Below are 18733 nucleotides of genomic sequence, written 5' to 3' on the forward strand. Positions count from 1 at the left end.
AAATAACAACCTGAGCAAATAATAATTTATAATTTATAAATATAAATCTAAAAATTTCTAGTGACGACACGTAAGCAAATAAACTCCCAGACTCAACGTATGAGCGCCACGTCAGCAAATGAGCTCCCCATTTGTATTACTATAAAGATAAAGATGTAGGATGATTTAATGTACGGAGTACAAATTAGACCGTCCAATTTTTAGATACAAATCGGACCGTTCAATTTGTGTTGAAAAAATTAAAATAATTTGGAGTACACCGATTTGTGTACTCCAATTTTTTTTAATTTTTTCAACCCAAATCAGTGGGTCCGATTTGTGTACTCCAAACTTTTAAAATTTTTTAAACACAAATCAAAGGATCTGATTTGTGTACCTCCCATAATTTTAAAAAATACTAAAAATTACCATATTAAAGTATAACACTCATTCTACTTCCATATTCAAAATTTTTAGCCTAAATTGATGGATATAATGAAGCCAGAGTTGAGAAAGATAGTGACTTGAATAGCCATAGGAGGTATCAATAAAGTGCCATCCTCTAAGGCAACACCATATCAGCTTTTATCAAGCCACTGTTCATTATGTTTTCTTTCACATTAGTATGTCATTTACTTCAAACTTGTTACGTTATACTTATAATATATTTTTTTAAAATTTTGATAAATATTTAATTATTAATTAATTAATAGTATAATTTTTATAGTAAACACTTTTTTTTGTCTCCAATGAACACTATTTTTAATAAATGAATTCGATATATTAAATATAATATTATTTAGACAAATATTATTGGGTTGGGTAGGGTTGTGTTGGTAAAAAATAATATATATAATAAATTTTTGATTAGGCTAAGTTTTTCATAGGTTAAACCATGTTTTTAATTTAATATTTAAAATTATTGTAATGAATATATAGACTAAATTTGTTAAACTCCTCATAAATCATACTTGGATTGGGTTTTTCCATTTTAAAATAAATTATGCACAATGGTCCTCTCAAAAATAATTTACAATGGTTCTCTGGTATTTCTCCGCTTTTTAAGTATGCAATGAATATTTTTTGCCAATCATCCTCTCCCTGTGAAATACTCAAAACAGATTTTGTATCTAAACTTAGTTGTGTTAGTGTAACATGGTGGAGCTTATCTGTTTGATCAATTATCCTATGTGTTGCCAATTTTGATAAAATATCGGGCTCTGTAGTTTTGATCTCTAGGTATGTGTAGTATTTCGAAATTTTGAAAAGATCTCATTAGGGTTTTGACCGAACTTAAATATTTTTTTAAGAGTGTATCTCGTATCTGAAATTGGCCGTTTATCTGTTGCACCACGAGTAGTGAGTCGCAGTGTACCGTTAGGTTGGAGATTCCCACTTCCTTAGCCAATCTTAAGCCTGCTAGTAAAGCCTCGTACTCGGCCTGATTGTTTGTTGCCTGAAAGAGAAATTTGATTGATTGTTCGGCCTGTACTCCTTCGCTGTCCATTAGGAGGATTCCTACCCCGCATCCATTTTTGTTTGATGCACCGTCTACATATGGTTCCCATGTTTTGCGGTGTTCTTCTTTGTCTGTGAATTCTGTTATGAAGTCGGCTAATACTTGGGCTTTGGGTGATCCTCGTGACTGATATGAGATGTCAAATTCAGAGAGTTCGATTGCCCATTTTGTCATTCGTCCCGCTAAATTTGGTTTTGATAATATTTGGCGTAGGGGATGACCTGTACGGACTATGATCGGATGTGTCTTGAAGTAATGTCTCAAGCCCCGAGCGGTAACTACTAAACCAAATGCCAGCTTTTCTATTGTTGGGTACCTTAGCTCTACATCTTGTAAGACTTTGCTCACAAAATATACCGGATGTTGCTCTTTCTCTACTTCTGTTACAAGGACAGAACTAATAGTATTAGCTGAAATTGAAAGAATTTGTGATAGTGGTTTACCTTGCTCTGGTTTCTGTAGTATGGGTGGTGATCCCAAGATTTGTTTAAATTTAGAAAATGCTTTTTTGTAATTATCCGTCCAGATGAATTTATCTGACTTTTTCATGGTCTTGAAGAAATGATAGGACCTTGTTGTTGCAACTGGTAAGAATCTTGATAGTGCGGCTAGGCATCCTGTTAGTTGTTGTACCTCCTTAATCGTCTTCGGTGATTGCATACTTAGGATTGCCTGACACTTGTCCGGATTGGCTTTTATAACTCGGTTTGTTAACAAGAATCCGAGGAATTTGCCTCTTTTTACGCCAAATGCACATTTTTCTGGATTCAATCTCATGTTGTGTGTTCGGAGTTGTTGAAAAACTTCATTTAGGTCGGCTTCGTGTTGTTCTTCTGAGCTGGACTTGACGACCATGTCATCAACATATATTTCGATATTTTGTCCAATTTGATTTTTGAATATTTTGTCCATTAGTCTCTGATAAGTGGCTCCTGCATTTTTTAGTCCGAAAGACATTACTTTATAACAGAAGTTACCTTGGTCGGTTATGAATGTCGTCTTATCCTCATTGTTTGGGTGCATTCGGATCTGGTTGTATCCGGAGTATGCGTCCATGAAGCTCAGCACTTGGTAACCTGAGGTATCATCTACAAGTCTATCAATGTTCGACAATGGGTACGAGTCTTTTAGACAGGCCTTGTTTAGGTTTGTGAAATCCACACACATTCGCCATTTTCCTGAGTTTTTCCTGACCATAACCACATTTGCTAACCATGAGGAAAATCGGACCTCTCTTATGAAGCCTGCATCGAGTAGTTTCTGTGTTTCTATTGCTGTTGCATTCCTTCTCTCAGTTCCCAAATGTCTTTTTTTCTGTCTTATAGGTCGGGCATTGGGGTTGACTGCTAGCTTGTGGCAGATAAAATTTGGATCGATTCCTGGCATGTCAGTCGGCGTCCAGGCAAATAAGTCGGCATTGGCTTTCAAGATGCCTTTCAGAGTTTCTGCAGAGAAAGTTGATCCAATGTTAGTATATTGATTTGCTTTATCTAATTGTACCTTTTCGAGGTCGTCTGTTGGAGAAGGACGGCTGTGGTCGTCTCTAGGTGTCACGACCCAAAATGAGTCATGACCGGCGCTCAGGAAAATAATCATATAGCAAGCCTAACATACTCAAATATAAGTTGAATAAGCAAGTTACAAATATTTTACAAGTTCTAAAATAAATAGTTATATATTTTTAACAAAAATTAAAATAACTAAGAATGGTTGAATCCTGCCTGTGACATATGGAGCATAAACTTCTAGGAATTCGACAAAGAATAGATATTCATTACAAACCGTTACTCTTGAATAGAAAGTCTCATATAGTCAAATATTTGATCCTGAAAAATATTTAAAAAAAAAAGGGATGAGTTTTGCAACTCAGTGACTAGACAATACATTTATAATCGACATGAGACTACATAAATATTATTATCAAAGTAATATTAATTAGAAAGTAATAGTTGATAGTAATAGGTGAATCAATAAGGGAGTTCTCATACAGAAATCAAATCAAAGTCCACACTTAGGCGGCTCCAACTCTATGGGTAGCCCTTTCCTCTAGTGTGTCCGTACGGAATAACATATCCAACGTTTGGCCTACACGTTAGGCTAGCAACGCCCCTGCTAGCTGAGGTCTGAGCCAGATGCATCTAGGTTAATGTCATAACCGCCGTTAACTACGGTTTTCTAATACGAGCCTCCCAAACCAATTCAAAATCATATAATTTCAAATACATCAAATATTTGATCTTTCAAATATATAAGGTATCAAATCAAATCAAATCAGATAATACTTTCTTACCAGAAATCTTTTTCAATCATAAAAGAATTCAAATATATTTCACAATTTTTTTTTAAAGTAAATGAGTACCAACAAATACTTTAATGCTTCAAAAATAAATATTCAAGTAAAATCAAATATTGTGGAATAATGCAAAACTTCATAAAAATATATATAGTGTCATGCATAGTTCCAAAAGTATAAACTTCATAAAAATAAATTATTTAATTCTAATAAATCAATTATTCTAATCAATGTAAAATCGTTCAAGGCAAATATAGTGAGTATAATTCAAAGATCATAATAGATATATATCAAAATAATTATAGTTGCAAAATCAAACAATTATAAATGTAAAGCCTACTCACAGCATGGTCCTAACGGACCGAAGAGACCAAACCCATAGTGCGTCTCACGACAGCGACAATGACCACAACACTAGGCAGCCATTTCAAATCGAATACAAAGACAAAAGCAGATAAAATTCTGGAAGATCCAAAACAGAACAAAGACAAAAATATATCAAAACAAGAACAAGGTAGAAAAATGAAATGGTAGCAGAGATAAGGTGAAAACAGAACAGACTAAGGGAAGAAGCTAGACCAGAACAGTGGCAAGGTAGTGTTGCCGGTGAGTTTGGAAGCTCCAGCGTGTTTTTCGGCGACGGTAGCGCCGTTCCTGGTGACTAGAGGCACGGCGACGAGTCTCCTTCTCCTCCGGTGAGTTCCTCCTCCCCCCTCTGTTCGTGTATGGTGATGTTTCTCTTTCTGCGAACTCTCTCTCTCTCGTTCTCTCTCTCCCGTTCGAGCTCCTCTTCCTGGAAACCCAACGGTGGCAGCGGCGGTGCAGCAGCTTGGCGACGGGGTCTCCATCGGCAAAGACGAATCTGATGACGATGAGATTGACCGCGTCCCTCTCTTCCTCGCGGTTCCTCCTCCTTCTCGGTGACCATGATGACGACACTGCAAAACGCTAATGGCAGTGACACTCCTCCAGCTTCCTTCAACTCGCAGACTCCTTCTTTCTCTAGGGTTGACGTCGATGGCGACTTGGCAGCAGCAGGACTTCGGCGGCGAGGCGTGGAGGCTGCAGCCCTTTCTGCCGTTCTCGCTTTTTTTTTTTTTGCGTGGGTGTATGTCTATGGTGTGAGTTTTGAAAAGAAGGGAGGCTGTGGTTGATGAGGAAGAGTGGAAGTTGTTTAGTAATTTAGGGTTAGGGTTGGGTAGGAGGAATAAGGGTAATGTAGGAATTTTGATAAAATTAAAGGGTAGGATAGTAATAATAGAAAAAAAAGAAGCTTGGGACATTACACTAAGATCCATTTCGGCCAGGCGTGGGATGTGTTCCGAGTTGTACACGGAGTTAATTCTCGGGATGGTTTCCTTTGCGACCTTCCTTAAGCTTGCATTGTAGCATTGTCTAGCCTCCTTGTGATCGGCGTGGACTGTTACTATTCTGTTGTCCTGCAAGGGAAACTTGACACACAGATGAATGGTGGAGACAATAGCTCCAAAAGAGTTAAGGGATGGACGTCCCAAAATGATGTTGTAAGGGCTAACACAATCGACCACCAAGAATTGAATGTCCAATGTTTTGGAGTTTGGGGGTTCTCCTAGTGTCGTTTTCAACCAGACATAACATGATATGGGGACTCTTTCACCTGAGAAACCTGCCAATTCTCCTCCCGATGGCTGTAATGACTTATCGCTTAATTGCATCTTTTTGAATGTGGAGTAGAATAGGACGTCGGCACTGCTTCCTGGATTGAGCAATACCTTTTTCACGGTTAGTTCCTCTATACTTACTGATATTACTACTGGGTCGTCTAAATTTGGGGTCTGTGATTTGAAGTCACAAGCACTGAAGCTGACGTCGACGGAGGAAGTCGGAACTGGTGTGTTTTGTTGAGTTCCTTCCATCGTCATCATGGTCTGGTAACTTCGCTTCCTTGCCATGCTGGTTATGCCTCCTCCAGCGAAACCTCCTGATATATAGTTTATGACCCCTTTGGAGGTGGGGGTCTCTACTGGATCCAGCCATGTTCCTTTTTCTTTGTGATCCGAGTTATACTTCGGCTTGTTCATGTCAGCTATTTCCTTCTTATTCCTGGAACTGATGTATTTGTCCTGCAGGCCCTGTCTTGCTAATCTCTCTAACAGGTCTTTAGCTACTACACATTCGTCAGTGGTGTGGCTGAATTTCTGGTGGAATGCACAGTGCTTCCCTTTGTCCACATACTTCTGGTCTTGGTGTGTCCCTGCCTTGACTGACGGCTTTATGAGCCTGTTGTGTAGTATTTCTTTGATTATGTCCTCTCTTCTCGTATTGAACCTGGTATAGGAATCAAACTTTGGAGTTAGTTTAAAAGGTTTTCTGTGATCTTTGATATTTGACCTGCTCGGCTTGTCGTCGTCTTTCCATGATGACGGTCTTTCATTCCTTCGCGTTTCGCATAGTTCTTCTATCTCGATTTGTCCTATAGCTTTGTCTCGGAATTCCTCCAGTGTCTTTGGTTTAGCCACAGCTATGGCTTCCTGGAACTTTCCAGGTCGGAGGCGGCTTTTGATAGCATGCAACTGTACTTCTGGGTTCAAATCAGGGATTTTCATGGCCGCCATGGTGAAACGCATCATGTAATCTTTTAGACTCTCATGCTGCCCTTGCTTAATTATGCTGAGATAATCTGAGTCCCTCACATAGATTTTTGATGCTGCAAAGTAATTGATGAACATCCTGCCGAACTCGTCAAAGCTAGTTATGGACCCTGCAGGCAAATTAGAAAACCATAATAAAGCAGCCCCATCTAAAAAGGTAGGAAATGATTGGCATAAAATGAGATCAGAGTCACTGTTGAGAAACATCATGGACTCGAACTCTGTGATGTGAACTGTAGGGTCCCCGATTCCCTTATATGGTGTTAGGGTCATCGGGAGCGTAAAGTTCTGGGGCATTTTGTAACTCATTATCTCCTCGGAGAACGGATTGGCTCGCCGCCTCCCGGTCTTTGGGGGAGTCTCTCCTGTCTTTGCGTTGGACTTTGACTGATGCTCTTCGTGCTGATCGGCGTTTGTCTTTTTGCTATCAATTTTCCGATTTCCGTTGTTTTGTAGTGCCGCCAGCAGCTCAGCCATCCGCTGGTTTTCCGCTAAGAGGGCGACGTTTGCAGCTATGAGATAAGTGTTAGTTCGGGAGGGTTGTTGAGTCTCCGAGTGATCAGCCATGCTTCCTTTTCTGCAAAGAAAAAGAGATATACAACGAATATGAATGAGCTAAAATGGTTATAACTTCGGGTGGGGAAAAATTAATGTCGGCCCCACGGTGGGCGCCAAATATTCTTGCAAGGATACTGCGTCTGAGCTATATGTCAGCTCTATGTTGGTCTTATTGTCCAACAGATTTGTCCGAGCCGATAATGCCCTTGAGAACTCGAACCCGAGTGTGATACCTGCAAAAGGGACTCCGACGCTCAAGTCAATAAGAGAATAAAATAAACTTATAATGAGTATATAAGATCGGGAGAGAAATGATTCCAGAGTAAACTTTTTGGGAGAGGTGATTTTCTTAAGCCGAAGTCTTGTGTCTCCTCGCTCTTTTCCTCGGTTTTATAGATTCATTGTGTAGCTTAACGGTTAATGTAATTCGAGATTTTGACGAATGAGTTGATCCGATATTCTAGCGGGTAAGCTGGTTCCAAGATTTTGGTGCGTGGACTGTTTTGAGATAACCGTTACGCCGAGGTATGACTCGAGTTGAGCTGAAATCTCTGGATACAGTACACTAACTAATGTCAAGGTAAGTATTCCATCTTTTGAAGTGAGAAAGAAAGAAGATCAGAGAGAGGAAGTTATGCTTGTCAAAAAGCTAACTCTGTGTTTGAGTGCAACCTAATTGTGTGAAATACGTTAACATTGTAGGAAAATCAACCCAATTTTGGTTTGAATGAGTGTGAAATACATTAACATTCTAGGAAAATCAACACAATTTTAAAATGTATTTTTTTTCTTTTATTTCACCTATGTTGAACTTTTTTTATTTCAAAAAAAAAAAGTTAAACAATTATTTTTCACACTTAATCCAACCTGACTAAGTGAGGTTTTCAATTTATCGTTCCCGGCACCTTCTCCTCAACCAGTCAGAAGAGAGGATACTAACTTAATTGCATATCTTTGAAAATTGATTAATGGTAGGATTACTAAAAATTGAGTCATAATCTTACTTTTTGTCCATTCGACAAAGAATTTCAACATCCACCTGACCACCTATTAATATGTGGATAATCCCATGAACAAAGATGCATACAAGCAACTTTTAGTTATAAATTTTTTAAACAGTCAAAAGACTAGCTTTTATAAAATTGTTTACTGTTTTGTTATTCTACCTTTAAATATATAAATATTTCTTTCTTGAATTACTGTAATTTGATTCTATGTCAAGGATCCTGTCAGATGCAAAAACTTATTCTTAATTTAATCTTTTATATATATATTAGTTGAGATTTTGTATTAGTACATTTAAATACAATTTATATTTAGATATATTGAGTTAATAATTAAAACAAACAATATTTAAATAAAAAAATTCTAAAAGCATTAGATAAGATTAAGTGGATTTTCTATTTTCTATATTAATAGGATTTTTCTTTTCTTTTTTTCTTTGGTGACTTATATTAAGAGGAATAAGTAAGAAAAATAAAAAAAAATATATTCAACTTATATTTTCAATTTAAGCTTTTTTATTGCAATATCCTTAAAAGGTATTTTTAGAACACTTCAAGAAAAAAAAAGAAGTATGAATTTGGCATAGCATAGGGGTAGAGGTGAGAAGATGAATATATGTACCCGGAAAGTGGAGACAGTCATAAAACAGTGGCATTAATGCATGCAGAAAAGCAATTAATATGAGGAACCAACCTTCTTAGTTCAAAGTTCAAACCTGTTTCAGGGCCCCCCTTTCATTTACTGTACTACAGATGAGAAAATTAAATACTACTTTGACATTGTAAATGTATACTCACTCCCCCCACTTAGCTTGCCCCTCTTTGATTCGCTACGGCTACAATTAATGAATAATAAACACATAAAATGCTAAACATTAAAAGTATTTAAAGTGGGTCTACCTTATATGTATCAGTATCACCCATAGTCATAGAGTTTTGTATATATATAATATAGGAACATTAATAATAAGATGATGATAAATATAAATGACACTAAGGTGGTGAAGAGTCATTAACCCATACGGGGTATCGATGGATGCAGTCAGCCCATGGGCCCTTGTTGGACTCAGCAATGATGGGCCTGACACATTGGAGGAGAACACTGTTGCATTTGGGCCCACTACCCATACCGAGTTGCCATATTCTGTCACCTTTGTGAACCCGTTCCTTGGCTTCCAAGTAAGCAAGTTCGTACCAGAGAGATGAAGAAGACTGGTTCCCGAACCTGTGAAGAGTCATCAATGCCGGTTCCATCTCTCTCTCCCCAAGCTTCAAGCCTTTCCCCACTTCCATGATTACTGACCTCCCCGAACACGGCATGCAGAAATGCTGTATCACTGTCTTGAAGTTCGGAACGTAGATCCCTTCACACTTTGTCAACAAGAACCTCTTCTTCATCAGGGAAGCAAAATACCGAAACTTCTCAGACAAAGGCAAGATCTCAGAGCCAAGAATCGTGATGTTTGAACGAAGGGTTTCACCGGCTACTTGAAGTAAGTCCCTCTTCAGGGTAACTCCCAGCTTCCCTTCTGAATCTTCTTCTCTTATGGCAGAAACATAAGCTTTGTCTTCGAAGGCTCTTTGTGTTCTTAGCGTCCTAAGCACCCTGTATTTTGCGTGCTTCCTTGCTTCTTTCTTGTTCGAGAGAAGAATAGCGGCGCTTCCCATCCTGAAGAGGCAGTTGATGACCAACTTTGACTTTTCGTTCCCTGAATACCAACCTGTTGAGAGAATCTCTGTGCTGAGAACAATGGCGTTTGAGTTCTTGTGAACTCTCAGAAGATTCTGTGCCATGTCTATGCATAGTGCACTTGCACTGCACCCCATGCCGGAGATGTTGAAGCTCTTGATGTCACTTCTCATGGAGTATTTGTTGATGATAATGGAGGCCAGAGAAGGAGAGGGACAAAAGCCACTGCAGTTAACTATGAGTATGTCTATGTCAAGGGGTGAAACATTGGTTTTTGCAAAGAGGTCATCAAGGATGGGGAAGAGAACCATGTGAACCTCTCTTAAGGCTTCATTTTGGTCTGTTTTCGGAGGGATGTAGTGCAGTGAAGGAGGGAGGGAAGTCTCTTCGCTTTGACCAGAAGTTTGAAGAACTTTGGCCATGAAGGCTAAGCTTTCATCGTCAAAGACTTCAAACATGGAAGCGTTTTCAAGGAATGCCGCAAATGGCACCCTGCAAGATCCCGGCGGTTTAAGACATGAGAAGTCAACAAGGTAAACAGGAGAAGACCTTGAGAGAGTGTGCTTTAGAAGGAGACAGAGAAGGAGGAAGCATAGAAGAACAAAATGGAACATTGGTTCTGAGTTTTGGAAGAGTAAGAACAGTTCAGAAGATGCAACAAGAAGGAGAATACAAGACCAAAGGAAGTGTGAGAGTTTTGAGAAGAGAAGCTCTGATAAGAGAGGATCATGGCTTAGCTTGGAAATAGGTTCCATTATCATGTGTGATATGTGTGATGTGTGATGATGATTCTATATAATAATGTTTCAGCAATGGTGCTGAGGCCTAAGCTTATAGCTACCTTCGCTCCTTATATTAACACAACCAAACTGTACTAGCTATAAATAGAGACTATAGAAAGTGGGAGAAGAAGAAACCATAAAAATTATCTAGGATCTTATTTAATTTGGTGGAACTCATATTCAGTTAATTTCACATAAAGAGCTTGTAAACGTCTGGATTCATTAGTTTTGACAGTGTCACATATTTGCAAGAAGTCATATATGAATTTATTGGGATTTTCCGGTGGAAATCCATGAAATTGATAGTTATGTTGTACTAGAGTGATTCAGTTGAAGTTTTAACTCAAAGTTGTTTGCATTAACGACAGAAACGGAAGAAAATTTAGTTAAATCATTTAAATTATTTAACGACTTTCAACTATCAATTTCATTTGAAATTAACTGTATTTGAATTTTTACCATCTTATTTTATATTTATTGTGTACTTATTATTTTTACAATATATATTCAATATATTTTTTATTAATATTAATTAATATTTTAAATTATTTTTTTATACTATTAAAATTTAAAATTTAATTTTAATATTTAAAAATATTATCTATCTTGTATTTTTAGTACACATGTTAAGATTATTATAAAATTAAAAAAAATTATTAATATAAAATATTTAAATTTTCAATGTATTTATTTTATATTTATTAAATAAAAATATTAAAAAAATTTTACTAATAATAAACTTATCATACATATTTAAAATTTGATCTTAGCATTTAAATTAACCAAATATTAATAAAAAATAAAAAATTGTATTAATTATGTAGCTTTAGTGTGCACATCTTTTGTGAAGAATTTCAAATGTTGCAGTTTGGCAGATGAGGTTTACCCCAACACAGTTATTGACCTCATAGAAAGAATCAATGAATGCCTATCCTTTTTCTTCGTATATTTTCTTGTGGCCAAAGGGTCATAATCATAACCATACTGTTGAAGCACAATGGGTCGTAGTCATAAGTAACTCAACCAAACTCTTTCCAGTGGTAATAAATCCCATGAAAAAGAAAAAGACCACCATATCCCTTTTATGGTTTCTTTTCATAAAGTACGATCATGCTAGAATAACCAAGGAGGAGTTGGTTTGCAAAGCTAAGATATCATAATATGAATGGCCCGCTCGATTCATTAATGAATAGTGTCTTGCATTCTACAGAGAAAGGGGTTGCACGGTTTTTTAATTAATTTGTGGCTGTAAATTTCCAGAGTGTATCTTTTTCAAAATAAACTCAGGGATGATTATTGAAGTTATAATTATTGCAGCTTATATCAATTTGTACCATTTTTAAAACAAACATATAAGCATGTCTTGGTCTTATGTATAGATACAGAAACAGAAGAGCCGAGGAATTTTTCATCATGTAATTTATTATTTGTTACATGAGCAAAGTAAAAAAATATTATTTAGTCAACCCCAACTTTATCCAACATTATTGACAATGGCAAGGGTTATTATGCAGGTTATGTTATAATTTTGAATATGAAAACTCATCTAATTTAGAATTTAAAATTTAGGATAAAAATTCATGTTCAGTTATTTGTATATGTAATTATTTTTATATATAATTAATAATTAAAAATTAATAATAATTTAATTAAATATATTAAATTATTTAATAATTATTAATTATTTATTTTATATAAAAATAATTATATAAATAGGTGTGTATCAATTTTGAAACCAGGTTAATGCTTCATCATTCTAAAATCATAAATAAAAAAGTTGAAAGGGTATACATATGTGATTAATAGTAAGATAGAAACTAAGCGAAAATTAATTTAACGTGAAGTTGTTAGATGAAAGTTGTTAAATAATAATTTAATTAAATTTGTTAAATTATATGGGTAATGCTAGGTAGACAAAAAAAACAGTCAAAACTTATTTTATTTAACATTCATTAATTATTGCAACAATTAATGAATATTAAATAAGACAATTTATGGTTGTTTTTAGCTGATTTTCTTTGGTTACCAAATATTTCCGTATTTAAAAATGTTCAGTTATTAACTTCCCATTAAATTAATTATACTCGAGTTTCTCCCTAATATCAGATCATACGGCATTGGGAAACTAGAGTAAACAGTAAGAAGTAAAGAAGGGAAGTGAGTTGTCACACAGTTCATTGAATACTATAGCATCACCTCAAATGGAATTCAAGTTGGAGACGTATTACTACATTCGAATATGATACTGATATATATTATTATGATGAAGGAGAGGTTAAGTTCTGTTGTATTAGCAAAAATGCGCAAAGATTAGTCAGTGTATATGTTTGGGCTTTTAAGCAGAGACAAGAATAAATGACAGCATTGTGCTGTTAATTAATGACTACACGGTTTCCTGCATGTGATTGTGATGTGAATGGGATTCAGAATCCACAAGTAGAAGGGGTTTTCAACATTCAACTCTGAACATTATTGAAGTATTCCCTTCTTCACCTACATTGCTGCTCCTCCATTACAATGTCATAGTTAATTACCAACGAACTGAAATAACCACTTTTTCACTGGATAAATGTTACATTGTCTAAAAAGTAGTGTCTAGTTACTAAAATAAATTAAAAATTAATATTTAATTTAAAAAATATAAAAATAAATAATTTAAAAAAATAATCAAAATTTAACACAAAAAATAAATTAAATAAAATTTAGGCACCTAATTCATAGATACTATAAAATTGATTTTTTTACTAAGACAGTAAATTTTCTAATTTCACAGTTATCTAAGTATTTTTTTTTAAATATTAACTATGCTAAATATACATTAAAATCAATCAGTAATATTTAATATATATTAATAATTTATATATATAATATTTTTGTTTAATTATATTAAATTTATAAAAGAAGTTAAAACTTTTATATTATTATACTTTTAATATGAAATATATTATTAAAATATAAAATAAATAAATTTAGAAATTTTTATTAATAATTATTTTAATATATATTCTTAAAATATTCGTTAGCTAAATCTGTTTGATATTTAAAATATGATTCAATAATAAAAAAATGTATAATATATGTGAATGAAATCGCATTGTAATTTGTAAATTAAGAGGAACAAAGTGAAAATCAACACTACTGTGGAATATAGACAGAATTTAAGTGACAGTACAAATGAACCATAAATGAAACGGCGATGAAGGATTAAGGGGTTATTTATGATACACGTTTTCTAAGGAAAAAATGATAATTCCGATAGAAACCAAGTCTGATAATTAATGCTATATTTATCTATAAACCAAGGTATTGTAGAGCGAGTCCATAAAGCAGCTTTATAATCAATGCCGTACCTGTTTTTTACAACATATGTTAAACTAATGGAAAAGTACATGGTTGTCCGATAAAAACTAAATAAAATTACATTAATTTATATTAATAATTTTAAAAAATTTAAAATTAATTAAGTAAACCTAATTAAAATTTATAAAAATAATCTTTTTTTTTCTTCTCACATTAATCTATTTATTTTCAACAATCTCACACACATAAATTTTTCTCTCATCATTAGGCCGTGTCTATCTCTTCATTGTGATTCATTCATTTTCTATCACCGACCCACTCTTCTTTTATCACCGCGACCCACACCCTCCTCTCCTCCCCTTCCTCCGCTCTCTATAATTTCGTCACCTTCCGCTAGGACTGGAAGTGAGTCAAACCAGCTCATGAGCCAGCTCGAGCTCGGCTCGTTAATAGCTCGATAAGCTAAGCTCGTGAGCTGGTGAGCTAAGCTTGAACCTTAAATTGAGTTCATAAATTAAATGAGCTAAGCTTGAACTTAGATAAGCTCAGCTCATTAACTCATGAGGTGGCTCGATTATATATATACACACATATCCTATATGCATTTAGTCTATACTTTTAATATTATATATATACATATGAAATAGTAATATATAATTATATATATTAATGATCTTAATTATTTAAAATTTTATATTTATTTATTACATATAATTTTGATGTAGGATATAAATAAAAAATTTATATTTATTGATAGATAAACAATATATAAAATTGTTCTTTTTTAATAGTTTTTAAAATATATAAGTTATAATTTATTGATATAAAATTATAGATTTTGTATTTATGTTTCTATTATTTGAGCCAACTCGTGAGCTTGAGCGAGCTCGTGAACTTGCAGTGAGCCGAGTTTGAGCTTAAAAAATAGGCTCGATTGTTAATGAGCCGAGCTATGGGCCAAGCTCAATTTTGGTAAGCCGAGCTTGAGCTTGATCTAGCTCGACTTAGTTCGGCTCACTTCCAGCCCTACCCTCCACCGCCTCTCCCTTGCCCCTGACTTCCACACCTTCCCTTTTGCGTTCAAGGCATATTTCCTCCTCCCTTCTTCTTCTTCCATCTCTATCGCCCTTGCGCTACACTCCCAGGCCTTCAAATTCGACTTTCTTGCCGATTCTTTCTCCCTCAACGCCCTCATATGCGTTTACTCCTTCCATCGCCGCGTTCACGATGCCTACAAGCCATTCAACGAAAGTTCTCACAGGGATGTTGTCTCTTATAATGCCATGGTTAATGGATTCGTTAAAATTAGTGAGACTACGCGCGCGGGATAATTGTTCGACGAAATGCCATAACGAGATTCTGTGTCTTGGGGCACCATGATTGCCGGTTATAGCAATGCGAAGCTGTGTTATGAAGCCATTGATTTGTTTAATGAGATGATTGGATTGGGGATTAGACCAGATAATATAGCTCTGGCAAATGTTCTCTCAGCTTGTGTTCAAACGGGAGAGTTTGAACAGGGTAGGATAGTGCATGATTACATTATAAGGAATGGGATTCGGATTGATTCGTATCTGGCGACTGGCTTCGTAGACCTGTATGCAAAGTGTGGCTGTTTTGAGAACGCAAAGGATGCACAATTAAAAGAGACTACAAACTACATAATTATAGAAATATAAAAAAACATTCATTTAATATGAAAAAAAAACATTATAATACTTAACAAAAGAAATATCCAGTTATATTTTATTAAAAATAATTAAATATCTATAAAATTTAAAAAAAATAAAATTCTTAAAGAAATAGAGATATTCACATTTGCAATACAAAAAATTCGAAAAATATATAAAAGAACATCAATTTAGTATGAAAAAGAAACATTCTGATACTTAGCGGAAGAAACATCCATATATATTATTAACTCGTAAAAATTTTAGATTCACCCAAAGGTATTTTGACTGATTTTTTGCTAATACCTTTTTGGTTTTCTAGCATTGCACTAAATTTATTATTAATAAAAATATTTTATTTTTTTATTTTAGTAAAGATATAACAAACATATCAAAAAGTTAAATTTCGTTAATCCTTTTATAAAAGTATTAGTTAATAACTTTAATTTATACTCTAAAAATATATGAGCTAAATTTACAAAATAAACTAAAGATAATGGTAATTTCATTTTGGCATTGAGACCAGGGAATTGTATGTCTCTACATATTTTTTGAAATATGACTCAAAACAATTGGTATATCTAGGTTGGTACCACCGTACCAGAATTTAAAGTAGTAGTGCAATTAAAATTTGTATACCAGAAAATAGTGAAATTGAATCAATTAATGTTGATAATAATAAAAATAATACAATTAAATAATGAAATTACAATGCTATATAACAAAATGAGGCGCCCACCTACTTATATAGTATACTAATAAGGTGGCGCAAATTAAAGCCTAACTTCATCTATTTCATAATACAAGGTTTACAAGCTATACTTTTATATATTGGCTCTTTAAATCCAATTTGATAACTAATAACTTAGATAAAGCATGAACAGTTCTTGAAGTTTCTGAACTTTCACCGTCATATATATACTAGTGTGAAACTGGTGTTTCATATTAATAGTACAACACTTAAATGGTAGCTTTATCAATCCATATTGATAGTCTAGTGGTTCATCTTTTAGAATATATAATTAAAAATGTTATATCAGAGAATCACATAGATGGAGAAAACATAACATATGAATAATTCTAGTAAGCTAGTAATAATATGTAGTTCTAGAACAGGACAGAGATATTTACTCATTTAGGATTTGGATATCAAATAATAATGTGGAATTGATCGGAAAGTGCAAATTCCAGTTATAGTAGTACTTCATGGTAAGCTTACCAGAATTTTAATGTGCTACTAAACAACAATTTTCTCTTCTCTGTTTAATTAGTATGACTTACGAGTACAATGGGGGTATTTTTTTTTTTGGTGATTAAACAAAAAAAGAAACAAAGAAAAAAAAGGTGATTATTCTAAATCAATAAGTATAAGATGCTGAAGTTCATCACAAGATTCTGACCTAATAACATGAGTTGGATTGATTTTGACCGCATATTTCGCCAGCCAATCTGCCACAGCGTTAGCATTACGGGTAATCCATTCAAATTCCACAATCCAAGGTCTTGACAGAAGTTCCTGTATCTTCTGAAGAATATCAACCACATCACAATTTAGCCCATTTGCCGGATTTTTTAAAACGTGCAAAATGTCAAGAGAATCTGGATTTGACTGTTTTAAATCATTAGCAGTAATCCGAGCTATAGCAATAACCTTATAGTTTGACCACTGATCTCCATTGTTGAAAATATCATTGCAACGATGCCTCCACACCCAACAAAGACCCGCCCCTACAATTGTCTCATTGCCCGGCATGACCTTCCGAATCTAAAATTTCAAGGAAATACCTTCAAATGAATCAATAAGCAAAGGATCCAACATTTGCCAAATGCATCTTGATTTCTCACAATCCCAAAGACAATACTCCATTGTTTCCAGATCTGCATTGCATCTCGATATAGTTTGGTTTATAATGCCTCTTAATTAATTTTAAGATAAAATATTACATTTGGTAGACTTTTGGTCGTTAAGATTTAAAGTATTTAATTTAAATTAAAAAATTATTGTTTTAATGTAATCCTCTATGAGATCGAAATTAAATAATTAACGAAATGTCTTACATGACAAAAGTATATATAAGGATAAGATCGATAATCTGGAAAATAAGTACAAATTCTAGAAGCACAAAATTAACTGTGGATGCATTAATATATTTATTTGTCATTCTCCTTAGTTCTATAGAAAATATTTTGTTTAAATTGTAAGAAAAATAATAAATAAATGTATTAATACATCTATAATTGATTTTGTATCTATAAATCTTGTACTTATTTTTCAGATTATTGATCTTGTTCTTGTACTGTTGTCATGTAAAATATTTTATTAATTATTTAACTTTGACCTTTTCTTTTTCTCAAAGATAAATATTATTTTATTAATATAAAATAAAAGTGTTTCCATAAGGAAGTACAAAAGAATTGGGTATTCCCATTTATCACTAACTGTGACTGAAAGACTAAGAGCTTAAAGAAGAGAAAGTAAGAGTAAAGAAAATTAGCAGCATCTATCAGGTATGGCTCACGAGTTCACGCACTAAATTGATGGCTTCTTTCACTATCTCTGGTGCCGGGCTTATTACCTTCTCAAAAACACACCGATTTCTCGCTTTCCAAGTGCTCCAACACAGCGCCGCTATGAGGAGGGTCTTTTGTCTACCGTCTAATTGAGCCGCTACCCAGGATAAGACTCGTTGCTACCAATTGAAAAATGTCTCTTCTTCTCTCATCCATAGGTCAGGGGTTATTAAGCTTAGTCTCCATATTATTGAAGATAGGGGGCATTGGAACAAAGCATGAGAAATTGATTCAGCCTTCAACATGCATCTTGGATAAGTGGCAGGAGTGGATGCGAACCGGGTGTGGACTTGTTGCAACACTGGAAGCTTTTCATGAAGACTTTTTCATAGAAAAATCTTAATTTTATGTGGTAATTTCAACTCCCAAATGCTATTCCAGACTCTGTTGTGTATGTTCTGGGGCCTCAATGAAGTAGGAGAATGAAAGAATCCATAAGCAATTTTGTATCCTGACCCAACTTCATATATACCAGATTTTGTCCAGCACCAATTAACTTCATCCTCCTCCTCTGTTGGTTTGATTGAAAAAATTTTATTGCATATATCAACTGAAAAAATCGACTCAATCAGATTTCTATTCCAGCTTCTATCAGGATTTAGTAACGCACTAACGTAATACACTTGCAGATCTGGCGGGATTGTGAGTGCATTTTGAGGGACATTAAAGGGCACTGGTGGTGGGAGCCAGGGGTCATGGAAGATGCGAACATTAGTGCCAGAGCCTATTTTCCATAA

The 18733-nt window shown here is 34.5% G+C and overlaps 2 protein-coding genes across 2 annotated transcripts; both read right to left on the minus strand.

Annotated features, from left to right (window-relative positions):
- Positions 1-4452: 4452 nt before the first annotated feature.
- Positions 4453-6988, minus strand: LOC130950149 (uncharacterized). The gene is made up of 2 exons (XM_057878689.1): positions 5078-6988; positions 4453-4905 (listed from the first exon to the last, which is right to left on the minus strand). The coding sequence occupies exons 1-2, from the start codon at positions 6986-6988 to the stop codon at positions 4453-4455; spliced, it is 2364 nt and encodes a 787-aa protein (XP_057734672.1).
- Positions 6989-8976: 1988 nt separating this feature from the next.
- Positions 8977-10428, minus strand: LOC130950150 (3-ketoacyl-CoA synthase 5-like). The gene has a single exon (XM_057878690.1). It carries the CDS (start codon positions 10426-10428, stop codon positions 8977-8979), a length of 1452 nt encoding a protein of 483 aa, XP_057734673.1.
- Between the last annotated feature and the right edge of the window lie 8305 nt (positions 10429-18733).

This window comes from Arachis stenosperma, chromosome 9 (genome assembly GCF_014773155.1).
Source record: "Arachis stenosperma cultivar V10309 chromosome 9, arast.V10309.gnm1.PFL2, whole genome shotgun sequence".
NCBI classification, from domain to species: domain Eukaryota; kingdom Viridiplantae; phylum Streptophyta; class Magnoliopsida; order Fabales; family Fabaceae; genus Arachis; species Arachis stenosperma.

Excerpts from the sequence above, each read along its gene's own strand:
- LOC130950149 (XM_057878689.1), bottom strand. The coding sequence starts at position 6,988 with ATGGCTGATCACTCGGAGACTCAACAACCCTCCCGAACTAACACTTAT. Across the intron at positions 4,906-5,077 it reads TGGCCGAAATGGATCTTAGT|ACATACACCCACGCAAAAAA; the intron begins GTAATGTCCCAA and ends CTCACACCATAG.
- LOC130950150 (XM_057878690.1), bottom strand. The coding sequence starts at position 10,428 with ATGGAACCTATTTCCAAGCTAAGCCATGATCCTCTCTTATCAGAGCTT.